Source organism: Amblyomma americanum, chromosome 2 (assembly GCF_052857255.1).
Source record: "Amblyomma americanum isolate KBUSLIRL-KWMA chromosome 2, ASM5285725v1, whole genome shotgun sequence".
Taxonomy (NCBI): domain Eukaryota; kingdom Metazoa; phylum Arthropoda; class Arachnida; order Ixodida; family Ixodidae; genus Amblyomma; species Amblyomma americanum.
In genome coordinates, this window is record NC_135498.1 from 9,269,585 (window position 1) to 9,291,583 (window position 21,999).

The 21,999-nt window shown below is 51.9% G+C and overlaps 2 protein-coding genes across 2 annotated transcripts in view; one reads left to right on the forward strand and one right to left on the reverse strand.

Moving 5' to 3' along the window:
* mTor (serine/threonine-protein kinase Tor) overlaps positions 1 to 11,740 on the reverse strand; it is an 82,623-nt gene extending 70,883 nt beyond the window's left edge. Inside the window, exons 1-2 of the mRNA XM_077652986.1 lie at positions 11,651 to 11,740; positions 8,354 to 8,581 (exon numbers count right to left, since the gene is read on the reverse strand). The gene's annotated coding sequence lies outside the window, so the exon portion shown is untranslated. The remainder of the gene's footprint in view (positions 1 to 8,353; positions 8,582 to 11,650) is intronic.
* Positions 1 to 21,999, forward strand: part of LOC144120520 (uncharacterized) — a 37,798-nt gene that overhangs the window by 6,362 nt on the left and 9,437 nt on the right. Inside the window, exons 2-4 of the mRNA XM_077652987.1 lie at positions 4,997 to 5,118; positions 6,668 to 6,803; positions 19,888 to 20,032. Coding sequence (XP_077509113.1) covers positions 4,997 to 5,118; positions 6,668 to 6,803; positions 19,888 to 20,032 — 403 coding nt within the window. The remainder of the gene's footprint in view (positions 1 to 4,996; positions 5,119 to 6,667; positions 6,804 to 19,887; positions 20,033 to 21,999) is intronic.

Sequence of the window (21,999 nt, forward strand, 5' to 3'; positions counted from 1 at the left end):
TTAGCCAGCAGAACATTATAATGGTGTGTACTCACTGTGAGGAAGACGCGTTCCGTCTCGCCAAGCTTAATTGTCTGTACCTCGACGGCAAGAGTATAACGATCACCGCCTACGTTGCCTTGCCAGAGGATGTTTGCAGGGGTGTAATACATAATATCAAGCCTGAAGTGAGTAATGACTCTATCTTCCAAGACGTCTCCTCACCCAGCCATACAATCCTGGGAGCGCGCCGACTGGGCAAGACTACGTCGGCAGTCATCGTCTTCGCCGGGCAGAAGGTTCCCTTCACGGTCAACTACGGGTGGTCAGAGCGCCGCTGCTACATCTACCGTAAAACGAGGGCTGCTTGTATCAACTGTGGAACGCCAGGTCACCGAGCAGACGTTTGCCCGAAACCCAAGGGGGCTGCTTGCCAAACCTGTGGAACGCCGAGTCCAGATGAGACGCACGAGTGTACACCCGTTTGCGCGCTGTGCAAGGGTCCACACAAGACTTACGCAAAAGACTGCAAGGAGAAATTCCAGAGACCGCTGAACAAGAACACTAGTACCGCGTCATCAAACGCGTCATCAACAACAAAACTTGAAGATCAAGAAGGCAGGAGCAGGACGAGGCAGAAGAGGCAGCCTACATCGCGACGGCGAGGAGTGTCGTCATCAGTCTCCCACTCTCGTTCCGCCTCTCGCGGCCGTTCGAGCTCAAGACGCCGGGCAACAGGCTCCAACCAGAACGCCAGTCAAGTGGAGGCGGGTAAAGAACAAGGGCAGGTGAACTTCAACAAGCCCATCGGGGCGCTGAAGAAGACGTCCTCGGGCCAGCTTTCAGATTCGAAGGTGAGCTTTGCAGAATGGCCTCCCCTTCCCTCCTCCTCCCCTCAGAATAACACGGAGTTAGCAGCACTCAAAAACGAGATAGAAAGTCTGAAAAAACAAGTGACCGCTTTAACAATCCAAAACCAAGAGCTTAAGCGAGCAACTACTAACGCAATAACGCCGGTAGCTCAGCCGACTCCTGAAAACCAAAAACAGCACGCAGTACCTAGCTCCCAGCCTGCCTTAGGCGAGGTCTACCAACAAATCATCCAAGAACTGAGGTCCTTCAAGGAGGAGTTTCAAGCTTTTCCAATTTATGTGAACGCTCAATTCCAAGACATTCGAAATCAGATTGCAAACAACCGACGATACACGGAGACGGCAATTTCTGGACTTCGGAAGGAACCTGCGTATAAAAGGCATAAGTCGAAATTCGCTCGTACAATGCACGTGGACGAACCATCCGATACGGATTCAACATGCCAGCCAAACCTAGAGTAAAGATCTGGTAGTGGAACTGCCGGGGATACAGGAGAAAGCAGGCTGCTCTTAATCTCCTTCTATCTCAGGAATCTGACCCACCAGCAGCTATCCTAATTCAAGAACCCCACCTAATGCCTATGAAGCTCCAAGACTATGTGACTTATCAGCACGACCAGTTAACTGCCACGTTAGTGCACAAATTATACACTGCCATATTGCACGACACTTTCGAGCCGGATGTTGCGCACTGCTATATAACTATTCTTCCTCTCCAGAGAGGAGCGGCAAGCACGCACGTATTGAATGTATACAGCCCTCCAAAAGACAGGAACGCAAAATTGGGTTCCCTCATAAAGAAATTTCTGACCTTAGCGGGCCATGCCCCCTGCGTGATTGGAGGCGACTTCAACGCACCACACCCTTCATGGGGCTACCCGGCGGCGACACCGAAAGGCAGAAAACTAGAAGAAGTAGTGGCGCAAGAGGGGTTATCGATCCTCACCGATCCCACTTACCCTACGAGGCTGGGAAACAGTGTCAGTAGAGATACATGTCCTGACCTGACGTTCACCAAGAACATACAAAACGCCATTTGGAAGAATACCGAACAGCACCTGGGAAGCGATCACTTCATACTCTCTCTGGAGATAAGCACAAACGCGTGCAAGCGCAAAATAGGTATCGCAAGAGTTACGAACTGGGACAGGTGGAGAAAGGCCCAGGCATCTACTGCAAATACTATTACCGACCTAGAGGAATGGGTTAAAGATGAGGTGCACTATTTGAAAGCCTTTACAAAAGAGGTCTGCACGACAGAAGATTGCCCAGCGGTCGATCCGCACCTTCTACATTTATGGGAAGCGAGGCACTCATTGACAAAGAGATGGCGCAGACAACGGCTTAACCGCAAACTCAAGAAAAAAAATAGAGGAGATAAACAAAAAGGCAGAATCCTATGCCATATCCTTAACCAGACAGAACTGGCATTCGCTCTGCGATGGTATTCAGGGGAAGCTAGGTGTGTCAAAGACTTGGAAGCTCCTACGTGTCCTAATCGACCCCAGCAGCAGCAAGTCGGCCACTAAAGACAGGCTCACGAAGATCGTACACACCACCCCGGGTACGGACACAGAGTTGATCGAAAAGCTCAAGACCAGGTATCTGTGCACGGACCAAGTCGTGGAACAGCCGGAGTATCCTGGACTGCCAAATCCCAAGCTGGACCTCCCACTCACGAAAGAAGAAATCAAAGCAGAAATCGCGGCCATGAGAAAAAATGCAGCTCCAGGTCCAGATCAAATAACAGCGAAGCTCTTATTTAACCTCAGCGATGACACCATCACCGCGCTGGTGGAATGCTTCAACGAGCAGCATTGGGCTACAGGAACGTTACCAATATCCTGGAAGACAGCCGAGGTTCGGTTCATTCCGAAGGCGAACAAACCCCTTAAACTGGATAATCTACGACCGATATCGCTGACCTCGTGTTTGGGGAAGCTCATAGAGAGGGTCATCAACACGAGACTGAGTAGATACTTAGAAGAAAACAACCTCCTACCTAATACTCAATTCGGCTTTCGCCCTCACCTATCGACACAGGACGCCCTCTTGTACCTGTACAAAGACCTCCTTGAGACACCTCCCAAGTCACAGACAAGGGCCATCCTGGCACTTGATTTGAAAGGAGCGTTCGATAACGTTCTACATAAAAACATCCTGCAAAGCCTCGCCGATACCAACTGTGGCGCAAGAACCTACAACTATATCAAAAACTTCTTATCAGTCAGGCAAGCCACTATAAACTTCGGTGGAATAAAATCAGATCCCATCACTCTAGGCCCGAGGGGAACTCCGCAAGGGGCGGTACTGTCACCCCTCTTGTTCAATTTGGCTATGAAAGATCTACCAGGCCTTCTTTCCGAAATCCCCGGCGTCAAACACACATTATATGCGGATGATATCACTGTCTGGTGCAACTCGGGGAGTGACGCCGAGATCGAGGAGCGTCTTCAAGCAGCAGCCGACACGGTGGACCGGTACGCCAGGGAGAGAGGTCTCCAGTGTGCGCCGGAAAAGTCCGAGTTCCTAATCCTGAAGAACCCGAGGACACCCCTAGCGCAGAACATCTCGGTGTATATAGAGAACCACCCAGTACAGAAACCCACGGAGATCAAGATACTAGGGCAGTATATCCCGCAGGGGCGACAGAACACCACCACTATGAAGAAGCTTACAACATCCACCGAGCAAATCCTCCGCATGATACATCGTATCCGAAATAAACACCATGGCATGAAGGAAAGGGACACCATCCGCTTAGTGCAAGCTTTCGTGATCTCTCGGATAATGTACGGGACGGCATTCCTTAACCTCTCCAGGTCGGAAATTGAAAAGTTGGAGGTACTCATCAGGAAAGCCTACAAGACGGCACTGGGGCTACCAAACTCCACGCCAACAGCAAAGCTCATGGCTCTAGGAGTACATAATACCCTCAAAGAGATGTGGGAAGCACAATGGTTCTCACAACTGAATCGGCTCGCACTCACAAAACCCGGCAGAGAACTGCTCGATAAAATCCATGTTAATCTGCCCTATACAATTGACCAAAGGGAAGAGGTCCCACGCGATGTGAGAAGACGCATAAACGTGCACCCCATTCTGCGGAATATGCATCCCGCATATAACACCGAGAGGAGGAAAGCAAGAGGTGAATCCCTGCAGAAGAAATGGGACAAGCAAATTAACACCCTTTACGTGGACGCAGCAGGACCAAATAATGGAGTCATGACTATTGTGGTCTCAACGCCTTCAGGGTCGATGGTGAACTGCGCCTCGGTGAAAACATCTAACCCCACTCACGCAGAGGAGGCAGCTATTGCATTAGCTGTAGCATCTAACCCCAACGCCGTTGTGCTCACTGATTCCCAGAACGCCTGTCGAAACTTCAATAACGGATTAATTCACAAGTCAGGGTTGTCATTGCTGACTAAGCATCCACCCAACCAGGTCTCAGTAATCTGGTTCCCCGGTCACCTGGAACTACCAGGAGGAAACGAAGCCGCCCACAGGCATGCCCGAGCTCTTCTATACCGGACGTCTCCCCTGATGACCATGAAGGGTGCCGCGACCTAATAGGCTTAGCAGTGTATGCTGACAATCTTGCGCCATACAGAACAGCCAGAAAGGAGTACCCAACACCACACAAATCCCTCAACAAGTTAGAAGAGAACACCCTTAGGAGACTACAAACCAACACCTACCCAACACCAGCTAAATTACACCAGTGGTACCCTACACTATACTCTCCACAGTGTCCACATTGTGGAGCGGTAGCTAACCTCTACCATATGGTGTGGGCATGCCAATATAATCCCTTAGTTGACCCCATTCCCAACCCCTCGGAGGAGCAGTGGGAGGCTATTCTGCTCAGCGATGATCCTGACCGTCAGCACTGGCTGGTGGGGAGGGCCAGCGCAGCAGCAGCAGCCAGTGGACTACCGGACTAGGCGGTCCACCCACATGTTCGGAGAACATTGAAGAAATAAAGACGTTTGTAATCAAATCAATCCATTTTTGTTTATTTTACCCGCCGCGGTAGTTCAGTGATGTGCCTTCGACTGCTTGACGCATGCGTGAAAACATGAGCACTTTTTTGCACGCGCCTTTCTTTTTCGCGAACGCCTCTCTATACTCCTTTGCAGCTTGCGACCCGAATCGCGTGGCGGCCTGCGTGGGGGACGTCCGCAAGATGACGTCCGGAAACTCGCTGAAGGACCTCGAAGTGGTCGAGGACATCGCCGGACTCGAGCAGAGGTGCAGGTGCGTCCAGCAACGGGAAGGACCGCGGCCAATTACCTTGCGCGAGCCTCCGTTGAAGGGGCTGCCTCTCTGATCCACGCCAACGAACTTTTAAACGCTCGTGGCCAGCCGTGTCACGCGCAGCGGTGGTGCTTAAGGCGCATTCACACTGGCGAGTCGCAGGCTTCGCGCGACCGATTTTGGTTGGTTCAATACGGTTCCAAAGCCCCCCCCCCCCCCCCAAAAAAAAAAAAAAGCGGGGACGGGAGCGTAACGCTCCGCGACTCGCCAGTGTGAATCCGCCTTTAGACGACGCCTGACCAGTGTACCATAGCGGTAGGGCGAGAGAAAAAGCATCACAACCGGTCACACAGAGGACAGGGTATTAACGCGGTAGCGTTAAAGGCCCCGTTACGCAGAAAATTCGGCGTTGTCGGTGTTTGTGAGCGGTAATAGGTTGACGTAGGGTGGCCCAGGCAGCCAAGCCCGGAGAAGCAGCCTAGGTGAGCTACCTAGGTCACGTGACCTTTTGGGGCCACCACAACTATGCCCACTGGATTGTGAGAAAACTAACCACACTGGCAGGTGGCAGTTACATTAATGGTTGATCGCGAGAGGCTGCTCAGGAAGAGCAACTTGGGTCACACAAGACCCATCGGTGGCAGCACCTGTCATCGCAGAGCAGTGGCTCATCCCTTTAACGCTGCACCATTGCGCAAGGAGTGGTACGAGGACTCCCTGGGACACATGAATGTAAAGTTGACAAATGACCAATTCCGCATACATGGGCATTAATTGGTTAACGCTTTAGCGTCATATACCTTAAGGCGGAGCTTAAGTGCACTGACATCGCACAGCACACGGGCGCCTTTTGCGTATCGCCTCCATCAAAACGCGGCCGCCGCGGTTGGATTCGAACCCGGATAATCCGGCTCAGTAGACGAGAACGCTAACCACTGAGCCACCACGGGCGGGTGAGGGAGTGCGCCGTCAGTAGCTTTGCTGGATAAATAAGTGAAGCCCTTGGATGAGGAAATATGACGGAGTCGCATTAAGGTTTTCGGTACGTGTGGCACTGAAGGTTTCTATTAGTCATATCTGAATGATAATCCTTATTGTGAAAGCATATATATTTCTTCGGATCACAATAGAATGCGGTTGGAAGTTGGCGCCTATTTATGCCTTTTACATATCTTGTCCTGTGTGCGCGCATTTATTTAAATAAAAACGGTGGTGGGGGGGGGGGGGGGGGTAGGCACGTTACGAAGGAACGCACAGTAACTGCCGTACTCTTGGTGAATGAGAACGGCACATTGGGCGAGTTGGTTTTGCATAGTTACTCATAGAACAGCGCTACGGACACAGGACAGAGAAGAAAAGGGCACACACTGCGCTGACTTTCAACTGTACACCTGGTGTACCTCTTGGTGTACACCAGGATAGCGCCGCGGACGAAGGGATGAGAGGAGTGGAAAGAGGACAGTTTTTCTTTCGGTAGTGTGGCCCTGAGGGGTGCAGTGAAATTTCGGTGAACGTGCTAGCCCTGTTGCCCTCGGCCGTGCGATGCAGGGGAGATGGAGGAGGCCAAGAGCTGCCTGCTGCGCGAGACTTCGTTCTGCGAGGAGCACATCCGCAGCATATACCTCGACTACCTGCGGCCGGTCACTGCATCCTTCCAGGACCTCTGCTCGCCCGGAACGACCAGGGACGGTACGTACGCTGCTGCAACTTCCACTACGACTCTGTAGAGCAGGCCTCACTGCTCTTTCGATTAGGGCGTAATGCAGAAACCTCTGAGTGGGTTGCGATGTCAGTGCACGTTAAATAACTCAGAGGGCAGCCGACTTCCACGACACTGGTGGGACTGAGGTGAACAAGTGGACAGGGTTGCTCAACACATTTATATGGTTTATACTGAACTCTAGCATGGTATAGTGAAGAGGCGCAATGAGTTAGCTGACCGCCCATCTTGTAGACAGTGCCTCCGTCTGCTATTCCTCCGTGGCTGTGCCTGTATTTCGGTTCGGAGTCTCGAAGTTGCAGCGGCCTCAGAAACTCCGCACCTCTTGGCGCTTCCGGTTTTCCTCCCTATGCTTCCATTTTAAGAGCTGTAGCTCTTGCTACTTACGTTTGTCAAGGACGCGTCTGTCTGCAATCAAGGTCAAATTGACCAAAACAGTTACCGCTTGACCACACTGTATCACATAGCAACAGTGGGCGTGTACCGCCTTAATTGGTACCTATCCTTTCGATCCGTTATATACATATGTGCCATTATAGCGGCTATCGAAGTGGGACCCCCCGGGACAACCATTTGCATAAAATTGGGCCACCCGTTTGACGCAGAATGTTCGAACTGGTATCAAATGTTCCTGAGGATAAAATTACGAAGCCCTCGAAACTTGGCTGAGGTGTTCACGGCTATACGTGCGTATGACAGCTGAACGTGTTAACTCGCCGCGCACTAAAGGTGGCTCAGGGCCCCTTAATAATCTACGTTTTCTGCCAGCGCCTGGCTTCTTGAACGAACGTCGCCAGATCTAAAGGGCCGCCAGAAACGATGTGTCAAAATCGGCACCTTGATTGGCCCAAAATTCGGAAGCTAGTCACGCCTCCTGCGGCTTTTATAAGGATTGCTCAGACATTAAAACTGCAAGGCGCCACCGATACATGACTGCTCAGCTCATGAACGGCGCCTCCAGATTTTTAATCTCCGGATACCGACCACTGGTCCACTGGTTGTGGCAGATTGTCGGGACCGTGCATGGGAGCCCGGAACAGGAGGCAAGGAGGCGGTACCCCCCCCACCAACCTTTCACCAGAGGTAGCAGCGCCTCCCACCCTTCCCCCAGTCTCCAACTGTTCGCACTCATATCAGATTACTAAAAAACCTCTTCAAATATGAGACGTTATTGATATAAAACACAGTGGAGCTCTGCTAGTTGGCTTCGTAGCCAGACGTAAGGCATTTCGTTTCAGTTACCTAGATCAAGTATATCCCAAGCTGCCCGAGCTGTATAAAGCTGCCCATTACAATTAGCTTTATATGCATTGACAAATACGACTTTGAATTGCGCAAATTGAGAAAGATATAAACAAAAAGTAGAAAATTTGATATGTAAATAAACCTTGGAATAAATAAATAACAACACAAATTCGAAGTCCCCCCCCTCCACACACACACACTAAAAAAAAAAAAAAGTTGCGGAGTAGTCGAGTCCGAGTTTCGTAAATAGGAAGAGGCCTCAGCGTGCTCCCACCTATATCGGCGGTGGTGAAGCGAATGGGCGCGAGGAGCAGCTTGTCGACCCTCCGCCCCAGGGAGCCCTGGCGAAGCCGGCTGAGGCGCTGCAGGAGCTTCTCCAACTCGAGCCACTCATCGCCGTAGCCACGTCTTCTCCCCGCGCTCGTGCGTGCGGTGGGACGCCGTGCGGGCCTCTGCGGAACAGTGTCTCTTCTGGCCGCGAACTTCGGCCTGGGACTGTGCCCTGCGCAATCCAAGGCCTTTGATCGCACAGTTTGCGAGCCACCGCTAGAGGGGGACACAGGGAGGAAAAGAAGAAAGCAGTGAAGGGGGAAAAAAAACGAAGAAACATGAAGTATTCAGGAAGGTAGGAAAGGAAAATGTTTGGTATGGTTTTGGTTTAATAGGGGTTTAACGTCCAAAGCGACTCAGACTATGAGGAACGCCGTAGTGGAAGGCTCCGTAAATTTCTACCACCTGGTGTTCTTTAACGTACGCTGACATCGCACAGTACACGAGCCTCTAGAATTTCGCCTACATCGAAATTCGACCACAGTGGCCAGGATCATTACCCGCCGCGGTGGCTCAGTGGTTAAGCACCCGGGTTCGATCCCAACCGCGGCGGCCCGCGTTTCGATGGAGGCGAAACGCAAAGGCGCCCGCGTGCTGTGCGATGCCAGTGCACGGTAAAGATCCCCCAGGTGGTCGAAATTATTCAGGAACCCTCCATTACGGCACCTCTTTCTCTATTTCTTTCAGTCCCACCTTCCTTCCTTCTCTTACGGCGTGGTTCGGGTGTCCACTGAGATATTCCTGAAAAAAAAACGCGATCGAACCCCGCGTCATACGGCGCTGTAAGGGAAGGGAATAAAGGAGGGAGTGAAAGAAGAAAGGGAAGAAAGATGTGCCGTAGTGGAGGGCTCCGGAATAATTTCGACCACCTGGGGATCTTTAACGTGCACTGACATCTCACAGCACACGGGCGCCTTAGCGTTTTGCCTCCATAAAAACGGAGGCCGTGTTTCGATGGAGGCAAAACGCTAAGGCGCCCGTGTGCTGTGCGATGTCAGTGCACGTTAAAGATCCCCAGGTGGTCGAAATTATTCCGGAGCCCTCCACTACGGCACCTCTTCCTTTCTTTCACTCCCTCCTTTATCCCTTCCCTTACAGCGCGTTTCAGGTGTCCAGCGATATATGAGGCAGATACTGCACCATTTCCTTTCCCCAAAAAACAATTATTATTATTATTATTATTATTATTATTATTATTATTATTATTATTATTATTATTATTATTATTATTATTATTATTATTCGGGTCAGCAGCCGGACGCCATAACCACTGAGCCACCGCGGCAGGCTGGAAAAAAAATTAATCAGATGGTTACCCTCAGTGGGGTGGTGAGAAATGCTGCTGCCAGTTCAGAGCGTTTCTCGCCAGCTATCTGGGTAGAGGTGTGGAATGGAGTAGGGCCGATAAGGGCGTATTTAAGGCGAGCGTCACGCACGGTCTCTCGTCCGTCCATACAAGGCGGCCGTCCGGGGTGACAGGCGCAATGAGGAAGAGAGAACGGAGGACCAATGAGTACGGCGCACTGCACCTGTTTGTCCCTCTCCTTATGAAGTCACTGGTGGGCGAGAGCTTTCCGACCTGTCAGTGCGGCTGTTGTCTTTTTCCCTCTCCACCTCGCAATCCTTCGTGTTACAATGTAGAGAACGAAGACAACGTGCAAACGGGGAACATAGCGTTAACAGCTGTTGCTGTAAGAAATAAAGCTTTATTGGAGGGGCTTGCACTGTTGGGCCTCGGGGCGGCTCCTTAGGGCCCTCGTATCGAAGTGCGACACTCTTGTTTGGGCCAACACTTGGAGACTATAGCTGGCTGCTAGAGGCTACCAAATCAACCGTAAAGGACTGCTCAAGACGCGGAGAAGGAAATATGCTGGGAAGCTACCGCCAGCTGACTACGCGGCTCACTGGCGGCGTCACCATCTGCTAATTTTCAAACACTGGAAACGGAGGATATGTCTTTCTTTTGATTCGCAGTTTCGTAAATGAAGCAGTTGAAAAGCTCTGCTGTAAACGATTCCAGATATTTTGCATCGCACCCCCCACTCCCTCCCTCCCTCCCTCCCTCCCTCCCTCCCTCCCTCCCTCCCTCCCTCCTCCCTCCAGCCCCCTCCTCCATGCCCCCCTTTTGACTTCTGGCTTCGGTTAGGGCGCCCTGCAGCCATTGATGGTTTGGTTTATGGGGGTGTTACGTTCCAAAGCGACTCAGGCTATGAGGGACAACAAAGTAAAGGCTCCGGAGATTTCGACTACCAGGGGTTCTTTAACGTGCACTGACATCGCACACTACGCGGGCCTCTAGAATTTCGCCTCCATCGAAATTGGACCTCCGCGGCGGGGATCGAACCTGCGTCTTTCGGGCCAGCAGCCGAGCGCTGTAACCACTCAGCCACCGCGGCGGCTCTGCAGCCATTGAGTACTCCTGAGAAGTTGATTATTCTTGCACCAGGTGACGCGACGAGCGTGCAGATCTTCAGGTCATGTGCCATTCTCGGAATCTTACTCAGAACATGTGGCATGTGGGGAGTCAAAATTCTCCAATAAAGACCCCACGACCATAGACCAATTCAACTAGTTCGGATGCCAGCTCACGCAGGCAACACCGAAAACGAGAAGGCGCACTTTATTGCTCGAGCGTTCGTCAACCGAGTAGGCCAAAAGTCGAGAGGGATTGCGCGAGAAACAGACTAATCACCTGCAACACTATGGAGAGGAAAGGCTCACATATCCGCCGCCACACCACACCGTCACGAAGGAATCACAGACTATTTGGAGGCAACTCCAGAACAGAACGTTTCCTTCACCGGCATGTCTGGCACTAATACACCCGGGTCAATACAAACCAGAATGCTCTTTTTGGGGTTCCGAAAGCAAACTTCGAACACATACTATTCATATTCCGATCACTCCTGCCACCATCTTGTTGGAACCTCACAGGCCTAGAAGGTTGGGAGATCGCGGTCGCTAGCCCAGAACCGGCCTCACAGAAGAGGCTGGTGGAATGGGCGGATAAGGACGCCAGAAATCATGGACTGATGGCCGCCACCCGGAATCAAGAACCAGGTCAACCAAACCTCCCTTAACGCCTTCCCTTACTTGGTTCATCAATGAAGTTTTTACGTACCTACCTGGGAAGTCACAATGAAAAAGTTGCGTGTAATGCCGCCGCCGAATGCCGCTGCTACGGCTAGAGCTCTATGTTTAGTGGCAACATCTGTCTCGGCACAGAAAAAGCAGCGCTTACCGATCTCGAACGCTGGTGCCTCCCCGGCGGACAAGCGTGGACAGCGCCGGCCCGTCTTCAGGGGGGACAGGGGAATTGCGGCCCCTGCTTGCTCCGCGATGAGAGGACGGCGACCATGGTGGACGCCTCTGACGTTCTGGAGCAGCGTCTATGTGCGCGTGGGGTGCCGCGTGCGTGGGGAATTGTTTGTGTTGTTGTTGTTGTTGCTAGCCTATCAAAAGATGACACATACCCACACTGGGGGATCGGCCAAGAATCGGGTGGCTGTTCACCTGTACTCAGTTAATAAAAAAGAAAAGCACGCGGGAACGCAAAACCGGTGGATTCTACCTCATGAACAGAAAAAGGATGAGAGTTTGGATTTCAAAAAAAAAATAATAATTGTTTGTGTCTTCACTTGGCGCTCTTCGTCGTCATCGACTCGCAGTGGTGAAGGCGGTGAGACGCGCGTTTGCAAATAATCTTTGCGAAAGAAAGCAAGGAAAAATAGGAAGACTAGGAAGTGGCAATTAACGTTAAATTCTACGCCACCCTTGCTGCAGAAGTTAGCTTTACGGTTATCTTTTTCTCGATATAATTTCAATTTTGTTGGCTTGAGTCCCTATTCCGAGTTTGTGTCATAATAAAAAGCGTCATAATCTGCCGCAACGGGCACACCTGATTGGTCGAAACGCCGGAAGCGGATGTGGTGGTTCGGATGCAGCGAAAAGTGTCGAAGAAACCGGACGGTGACCTCACACACATAGCATACGCAGCAGAAGCTCGACAGCCAACATGGCGGCGTGCTCCGAAGTGGAGCCTCTCGCTTCGAAGTGAACTCGTCGACGTTACTGCGTTTTTCGGCCCGGGAACTGGCTGTAAACTGGGTACGGGACTTTCGCTTCGTCTTGTCTTGCCTATAACAAATTGGATGGACGGTAAATTCGGCCTGTTTTTTATTTCGTTGGACGATTCGGTAGCTCCTACGCCTAACGAGCACCGGTTTGTTGAAGAAATTGTTCTCTTCATTCGAAGTGGATGGCGCCACTATCACCGAACTCTAACCGAGTTATCTCGTCTGCGTATGTTGAATGATGTTACATAAAGCGGAATGACCCACAAAATACTCGCGTTTACTGCGCACAAACGTGCATTTCCTATTCTAGAGCTTTCTATTAGCTGTTGAAGCGTCCTGCATCATGATCGTGTGTAATGTCTGCCAGCGTGAAACCGTTCACGTGCACGGATGGTCAGTCGCCAGCGACGCGCTGCTACACCGAAGAGTTTGACATGCCAGAGGTGGTTTTTTGGCGTCCCTTACGGTTCTCGATAGCCGCGGTGGTGTGGCTCTGCATCATTGAGCTCGCGAGTTAGCTTGCAAGTTAGTTTTAAGGCGTCAATGGGCATGCGTGTGCTCCCTACCATGGCGAACCTATGAAAACTTCGTCTGCGAAGTCTCCCAACGCATATATCAAGAGAAACACAGTAAGAAGTTTTTTTAGCTCATCCCTTTAATTTATTTTAGTGCCTGCATAAAATGAATGAAAAAACGTAAATTACCGTCTGCACAACCGTCCGATCACAGCACCAATTTACATTCAGCGATGTTGCAGACGGCAAGTCGTCACGGCGTCTTGGTTTAGCCTGGCACAAAACGCGCATTGTGCGGCCAGTGAGTGCATGCTACAAATTTTCCTCTCCGTTCCCTTTTATCCTCAAGATAAATGTAAAACGGCGTGTTGTGGAAACAAGCCAGCTACCTTTTATTTACCATCGGTGATCGACGGCTGTAGAGGCCGTTGCGTTTCGCTGCGGCAACCGCAACGCAGTGACATGCTGCCGCCGCTCACAGTCGCAACCAGACCGACATCCGTTGCCGGCTTTTTGACCAATCAGGTGTGGCCGCTGCGGCAGATTATGACGCTTTTTATAATGACACAAACTCGGATTACGGCCCTTGATCCGGGTTTCTTCGTCACCCGCTGCGAAATACTAGCCACCAATATCACCATCATCACTGGAGAAAAGAGTAGTTAGTTTTTGGTTTTTGAGGAAAGGAAATGGCGAAGTAACTCTCACATATATCGGTGGACACCTGAACCACGCCTTAATGGGAGTGACAAAGGAGGGAGTGAGAGAAGAAAGGAAGAAAGAGGGGCCGTAGTGGAGGGCTCCGAAATAATTTCGACCAGCTGGGCGCTGACATCGCACAGCACACAGGCGCCTTTTGCGTTTCGCCTCCATCAAAACGCGGATCAGACATATGTTTAGAAGACCGAGTGCAAAGATGTACAAAAATGCGGGTGACGTACCGTGTCATGCATAGAGAAATCAGTCTAACGCTACGTATTTCCGCCGTACAGGTCTACCGATCGCCTGTCAATATTTATTTTCGCTTCTCCGTGACATCAATTGTGACAGAACCAATGCAGAGAACCAAACGACCAATCACAGACACAGCAAGTCTGCTCGCGGCGCCGGCGCTATAGCCACGCCGCTGCCACCCCAGTCAGTCCGGCTGGGTCAGTGACCGCGCTCCCACAGGTCTTCGCACAACCGACGTTTCTTTGCCGAACTACATTCGAATGGGAAAAACTTGGTAGTTTCGCGCCGTCTCTTAATGCAAAAGCATTACTAGGCTATGTCGTTGAAAAGGCGTTCGCAAGATGTGGAAGCAAAATGTAAAGGATGTCGAGATCTGAGCGCTCAGAATCTGAGAGCTACTGCACCCTTTCCTTTCGTCAAAAACTTTTCCTTTCCTCAAAACACATGCTTTCTCAGAGTTGAGGTGTCCACTGAGATGTCGAGGTCAGAGGTACTGCGCACTTTCCCTTCGTCGCAAACGTTTCCTTTCCCCAAACACATGCTATCGCGTTCTTACACGTAAGCAGACTTTGAAGCCCTCAGAATTTTTCCATTCAAACGTTGCTATCAAAGCACGAATGAGGCGCATAAAAATCAAAGCACAAATGAGGCGCATAAAAACGCAGCCGTTCAAACGGCTGCGTTTTTATGGAGGAAAAACGCTAAGGCGCCCGTGTGCTGTGCGATGTCAGTGCACGTTAAAGATCCCCAGGTGGTCGAAATTATTCCGGAGCCCTCCACTACGTCACCTCCTTCTTCCTTTCTTCTTTCACTCCCTCCCTTGTCCCTTCCCTTACAGGACGGTTCAGGTGTCCAACGATATTTGAGACAGATACTACGCCATTTCCTTTCCCCAAAAACCAGTTATTAATTATTAACGTTGCTATGAATTACCAACTGTGCAGCTCGATCAGTACACGCCGCAGTGGCTCAGTGGTTAGTTAGGGTGCTCGGTCACTGATCCGGAGTTCCCGGGTTCGTATCCAGTCACGGCGGCTGTGTTTCGATGGAGGCGAAACGCTAAGGCGCACGTGTGCTGTGCGATGTCAGTCCACGTTAAAGATCCCCAGGTGGTCGAAATTATTCCGGAGCCCTCCACTACGGCACCTCTTTCGTCCTTCCTTCTCTCAGTCCCCTCCTTTATCCCTTCTCTTACGGCGCGTTTCTGGTGTCCGTCGATATGTGAGACAGATACTGCGCCATTTCTTTCCCCAACAACCAATTTTCAATTTTCAGCTCGATCGGTCACCCGCCGCGGTGGCTCAGTGGTCAGCGTGCTCGGCTACTGATCCGGAGTTCCCGGGTTCGAACCCGACCGCGGCGGCTGCGTTTTTATGGAGGAAAAACGCTAAGGCGCACGTGTGCTGTGCGATGTCAGTGCACGTTAAAGATCCCCAGGTGGTCGAAATTATTCCGGAGCCCTCCACTACGGCACCTCTTTCGTCCTTCCTTCTCTCAGTCCCCTCCTTTATCCCTTCTCTTACGGCGCGTTTCTGGTGTCCGTCGATATGTGAGACAGATACTGCGCCATTTCTTTCCCCAACAACCAATTTTCAATTTTCAGCTCGATCGGTCACCCGCCGCGGTGGCTCAGTGGTTAGCGTGCTCGGCTACTGATCCGGAGTTCCCGGGTTCGAACCCGACCGCGGCGGCTGCGTTTTTATGGAGGAAAAACGCTAAGGCGCACGTGTGCTGTGCGATGTCAGTGCACGTTAAAGATCCCCAGGTGGTCGAAATTATTCCGGAGCCCTCCACTACGGCACCTCTTTCGTCCTTCCTTCTCTCAGTCCCCTCCTTTATCCCTTCTCTTACGGCGCGTTTCTGGTGTCCGTCGATATGTGAGACAGATACTGCGCCATTTATTTCCCCAACAACCAATTTTCAATTTTCAGCTTGATCGGTCACCCGCCGCGGTGACTCAGTGGTTAGGGCGCTCGGCTACTGATCCGGAGTTCCCGGGCTCGAACCCGACCGCGGCGGCTGCGTTTTTATGGAGGAAGAACGCTAAGGCGCCCGTGTGCTGTGCGATGTCAGTGCACGTTAAAGATCCCCAGGTGGTCGAAATTATTCCGGAGCCCTCCACTACGTCACCTCCTTCTTCCTTTCTTCTTTCACTCCCTCCCTTGTCCCTTCCCTTACAGGACGGTTCAGGTGTCCAACGATATTTGAGACAGATACTACGCCATTTCCTTTCCCCAAAAACCAGTTATTAATTATTAACGTTGCTATGGATTACCAACTGTGCAGCTCGATCAGTACACGCCGCAGTGGCTCAGTGGTTAGTTAGGGTGCTCGGTCACTGATCCGGAGTTCCCGGGTTCGTATCCAGTCACGGCGGCTGTGTTTCGATGGAGGCGAAACGCTAAGGCGCACGTGTGCTGTGCGATGTCAGTCCACGTTAAAGATCCCCAGGTGGTCGAAATTATTCCGGAGCCCTCCACTACGGCACCTCTCTCTTCCTTTCTTCTTTCACTCCCTTCTTTATCCCTTCCCTTACGGCGCAGTTCAGGTGTCCAACGATATATGAGACAGATACTGCGCCATTTCCTTTCCCCAAAAACCAATTATTATTATTATTATCGATCGGTCATTCTCTGCCGAGACGGGAGTAGCGCACATTAAGCTCGTCAGCTCCTCCACCGAGTTGTAGACACCCAGTTGGAGCAGGCGCTCCGTCGACGCTTTGGTCGGGAGTTTTAGGGCCTTTCTAATCATCGCGTCGAGGTTTCCGCGGTCGCTCTTCCTCAGCTTGAGGCAGGGCACCCATACACCACGCGACTGACGATGAACGCCTGCACCAGGCGAACGGTTTCTTTTGCGAGAAGACCACCGTGCTTTCCGAGTATCCTGCCAATAATCCTACTGATTCGTTCGCAGGTGGACTTTATTTTTTTCCAAGGCCATGGCGTCGTTACCCCGGTTATTAATTTGTAATCCCAATGCCCGAAGCGTCTCCACCATCGGTATCTCGGTGTCGTTAACGTAAATTTGCATGCTCGCGCCTAGGTTTCTATCCTTTCCAATGTGTAAGAGCTCTGATTTGTTCGGACCTAATGTTGGAGGAAGTGGCGATTGCACCGCCACCCATTTCGACGCAGCGTACATAATGTCGGACTCTAGGGCCGCCGCGGTGGCTGAGTGGGTATGGCGCTCGGCTGCCGGCCCGAAAGACGCGGGTTCGATCCCGGCCGCGGCGGTCGAATTTCGATGGAGGCGAAATTCTAGAGGCCCGTGTGCTGTGCGATGTCAGTGCACGTTAAAGAACCCCAGGTGGTCGAAATTTCTGGAGCCCTTCACTACGGCGTCTCATAGCCTGAGTCGCTTTGGGACGTTAAACCCCCATAAACCAAACCATAATGTAGGACTCGCAGCAGGCCTGCCGAAATTACGTGCGAGGTAGGATAGCGCCACTCGCCCGCAGAATACTATTGGCAGTTGAGAGCAATTCGGATTCGGCGATTAGTAAAAAAATTTAAAGTGGATTAGCACACCTAATACAGGATATACAAAGCGTAAGATGCCGGCGTTCACTGTGTTCATTGGCGTCGGCGTTGACAATGTTCTAGACGGCGATGGTTTAGAGGAAAGGAAGGGCGCATAACTGGCTCCCTGGATATGCGGACGCCTCATTCGTGCTTTGATACATGTGGCGGTGGTGACAGAGAGATGTGGCCTGAATGCATTAATAATAATAATAATAATAATAATAATAATAATAATAATAATAATAATAATAATAATAATAATAATAATAATAATAATAATTGGTTTTTGGGAATGGAAATGGCGCAGTATATGTCTCGTGCTTTGATACATGTGGCGGTGGTGACAGAGAGATGTGGCCTGAATGCATTAGTAATAATAATAATAAATCGGTTTTGGGGGAAAGGAAATGGCGCAGTATCTGTCTCGTATATCTTTGGACACCTGAACCGCGCCGTGAGGGAAGGGATAAATGTTTCGGTTTGGTTTATAGGGGTTTAACGTCCCAAAGCGACTCGGGCTATGAGGGACGCCTTAGTGAAGGGCTCCGGAAATTTCGACTACCTGGGGTTCTTTAACGTGCACTGACATCGCACAGCACACGGGCCTCTAGAATTTCGCCTCCATCGAAATTCGACCGCCGCGGCCGGGATCGAACCCGCGTCTTTCGGGCCAGTAGCTGAGCGCCATAACCACTCAGCCACCGCGGCGGCTGGAAGGGATAAAGGAGGGAGTGAAAGAACAAAAGAAGGAGGTGCCATAGTGGAGGGCTCCTGAATAATTTCGACCACCTGGGGATCTTTAACGTGCACTGACATCGCACAGCACACGGGCGCCTTAGCGTTTTTCCTCCATAAAAACGCAGCCGCCGTGGTCGGGTTCGAACCCGGGAGCTCCGGATCAGTAGCCAAACGGCCTAACCACTGGTGAATGTATTAGCGCTGACAGCATTTTGTCTGACATGCCACACTGCTGCAATAGCTAGGCCGCAGCGTTCATTTGGTGATCAATCTCGCGATCAACCAGTAACTGCATGCCACCTCCCAGGGTGGCAGGGAGGGCGCGCCGCCTATCCAGTGTGCAGAACGCAAAGCAGGCTTTTGCAGTTGGACACCAAAGCCACGCCACGTACATGAAAGCGAGATTGAGGTCTCCACTGACCCTTGGAGCCGGTTGTGCGCGTTTCCTTTCGTGAAAATCAAAGACCTTTGTACAGTTACCGCCAATGAATTCTATGAACGCCGTCGACTGACTTGTTTTTTTTGTTTGGCTTTTGAGGTAAGGAAATGGCACAGTAACTGTCTTACATATCTCGGTCGACACCCTAGCCGCGCCGTAAAGGAAGGGATAAAGGAGGGAGGGACAGAAGAAAGAGACAACTGAAACTTGAGTTTGATTTTGAGGAAAGGCGCGGCGCTGAGTAGCGGCGGAACACCTGTGGCTCGGTGCTACTAGCGGCGCATGCGCAGTAGTGACTAGGGAGCGAGAGAGAGAGAGAGAATGAGTCGGCGGCGGCCACCTGCGCCGTGCGTGACGTCACTCTTGCTCCGACATACGCCGGCTCGCGCGAAGCGCGGTGTTGACTAGCGCAGGGAAGCTTTTCGCTTTGAAACAGATAGTATGGGTGCCCGGTCACCAGGGGGTTGAGGCGGACGAGGCCTCTCGCGCGGCTGCCCGAGCGTTCCTTCCCCCCGGGTTCCACTCAATGCCCCGGTTCTGCCGGGGCAGTCATACCAATCGCGCTAATCTATTACGCGGATATTACAAACCATGTACGCCTCTGCAAGATCGGGGTACTCCCGGGACCCGCCAAGGGTCTCGACAGAACCGGGGAGTGCCGCCTTAGACGGCTCCAAACCGGGTATTTCTTAAAACCCGCCGTACTAAAACACGTGCACTCTACATTCATGGGCAGGTGCCTCTGCGGGCAGTATGCTGACCTATACCACATGGTGTGGGCCTGCCAGCACAATACACATGTAGCCGTTATAAGTCAGTCAACTAGGGAGGGCTGGGAGGCGGCCTTGTCCATCTCGGACCTGGAGGCCCAGCGGGCCCTTGTCCAGAGAGCACGGGCAGCAGCGGCGGCCGATGGCTTCCCGGAATAGGGACTGTCACCCAGTGCAACAACCATCCCCACCTCCCTTTCCCAATTCAATAAATTTTTTTCTCCTCCTCCTAAGCTCGTCAGGCGTGAAACACGTCGTCGTGTTCCGACGTTCACCGGCGTCGTCTCCCGCAGCCTACGACAGCGGCAGCAATGACCCTAAGGCAGAGGACCAAAGAAACGAATGTTTACAAAATGCTGTCCCCGCTGCGCGTTTTCTCCGTGAGCGCAGTCTCAGAGCTGCAGAGACGAGCGCGCGCTGTGGCGTTCTTTGCTAACATTGATCCTTTTGGTGACCGCGCAGAGTACCTGAAGCACGCGCCCTGCCTCGGGCGCATGTCGCATAAGAACGGGCCGTGCAGTGGCAAGTTCGATAAGCTGAAGGAGCTCATGAAGACCGACATGGACCTCACCCACCAGCAGAACAGCACGCTGCCCCAGTTATGCTGGTGAGTGCACCGCCGAGAATGCATGTCTGCCGGAGAGTTTTACGGTGATGGCGAAGACATCTGTTGAGGCCCAATAGTTGGGAACTGGTGAGGCGAGAGGGTCCTCCACCCTGGAGTGAAGTGTAACCGAAAATTCCGTAGTTTAACGGATTTCCGGCACAGTTAAATAATGACGACGATTTGTGACTCCAAGATACATCGAACCATTGCGGGCGATTTCCGCTGACAGAAGAACAGTTATCACCGCGATACAGCTGCAGGCGCAGCGGCGGGACCGCTGTGAGGCGTAAAGAGAAGACCGCTTTTGCAGTCGCTTGTAGTACGATTACGATTAATTGTATTTTACGTGCAAAATCGTCAGTGTGTGGAGTGTGAGGCGATAAGTAGTGAAGTGTTTCAGGTTAATTTCGGCCACCTGTGGCTCCTTGCAGGACTTCGAAATCTCGGTACACCATTTCGCTGCGTGGCCTGCTCAGAGGGCTTGCTGGGTCGATGGCTTGAGTTTACTGCTACCCGCAGCTTTGTAATACGGGCTCGTTACAGGCGTCGAGGAGCCGTGGTGTGGGTTTACCTCCGCTGGCGGGGGACTCATATAGCCTCGCCGGCCGCGGTGCCGCCGCATAAACACGCCGGTGGTGCACGTGCCGCGGAGAGCGTACTAAAAATGTCGTCGCGCCGTTGCAGGCTTCTAAATATACGCGCACGAAGCGGCAGAGGCAGATCGGAGATTCCTCGCGCTGAATACGCGGGAGATACTTGTCAGCGGTTGCGCTTACGCGATACGAGACGAGGCTCGCTGACCCCCTTTCCGAGACGAGCGCTGAAGCGTCCTTCCGACTGCCACCCAAGGAGTTTATATACGCCCGGATGGCTCGCGCATGGGTGCCTCAGTGGCGGAGTGTCATTCCGCTGTACAGACCACGAGTCTCGCCATCGCTTGGCAACTTGCGCTATAACACTCCACCTTTTTCTTCTATTTTGTTCATTCGTTTTTTTTTTTGGCTGTGCAAAATTTTTTTAGTTGTCTCGTCTGGCATTATTTATTTTAGATTTGGTTCGCCCAATATGCCGCCGATGTCCGCAGTTACGAAACTGTCTGACTGATCGAGAGAGGCACGCGACCCCTTGAAAACAGAACGCTGGCAAGGTTCCGTCATCATCCGTATGAGGGGCCAAGATGGCGGGCGCGTGCAGACAGCCGGCATTTTCCCATCCGTCCTGCTCTGTGCTCCGTCTCTCGCGACCTTGCCAGTGGCATGGTGGCCAGCTGTGCGCTAAGAAAGACGACCTCGTAGACGGCTCGACACGTCCTATGTGCGTGGGAACAGCGTCGAATCCCGCCCCGTCTCTGAGGGGTCGCCTTGAACGTCTGCGGGGACATCGGCGAACCTGTCGCTCAGCGAAACCGGCCTTGACGCCCGTCCATCCTACGTTTGTGCACCATGTGTACGTTTGTGTGTTGTCTGCGTGTAAGCTGCGTGCAGGGGACCTCTTTCAATTCAATCACCGCACTGAGTAGTGTGCGCTACGTGTGCAGTTTATAGTGTTATTCAGTAACGTCGAACGTTGGGCCAGTTGGTAATGACTCTTCGTGAAACAGCGCTCCTAGAAAAAGGTGAAACACAGAGTATAGAGCAGGACGAAACAGAACCGCACTAGCAACTGACGCGAAAAGTATTGTGGCATGATCAGCTTCCCTCGCCACTGTCTCCCAGTGTCTGTCATTTCGCCCTCACATTTCCCCTAGTTTTGAGTAACAGGCCAAAGGCGTAGCAGACAGGGCCAGGGGTTGCTTCAGGCGACCTCTGCACCCTCTCTGCAGCTTAGTTATTTTATCCTGTCTTTTAGTACATCGTGCTCGAACGCCTTTCACGCGATGGTCTCTCACTTAATTGCACCTAACGGCAGCGCTCACTGTACTTTAAAGCTGCGAGGCAGCCATGGTGAGCCAAAAAAAAAAAGGGTCG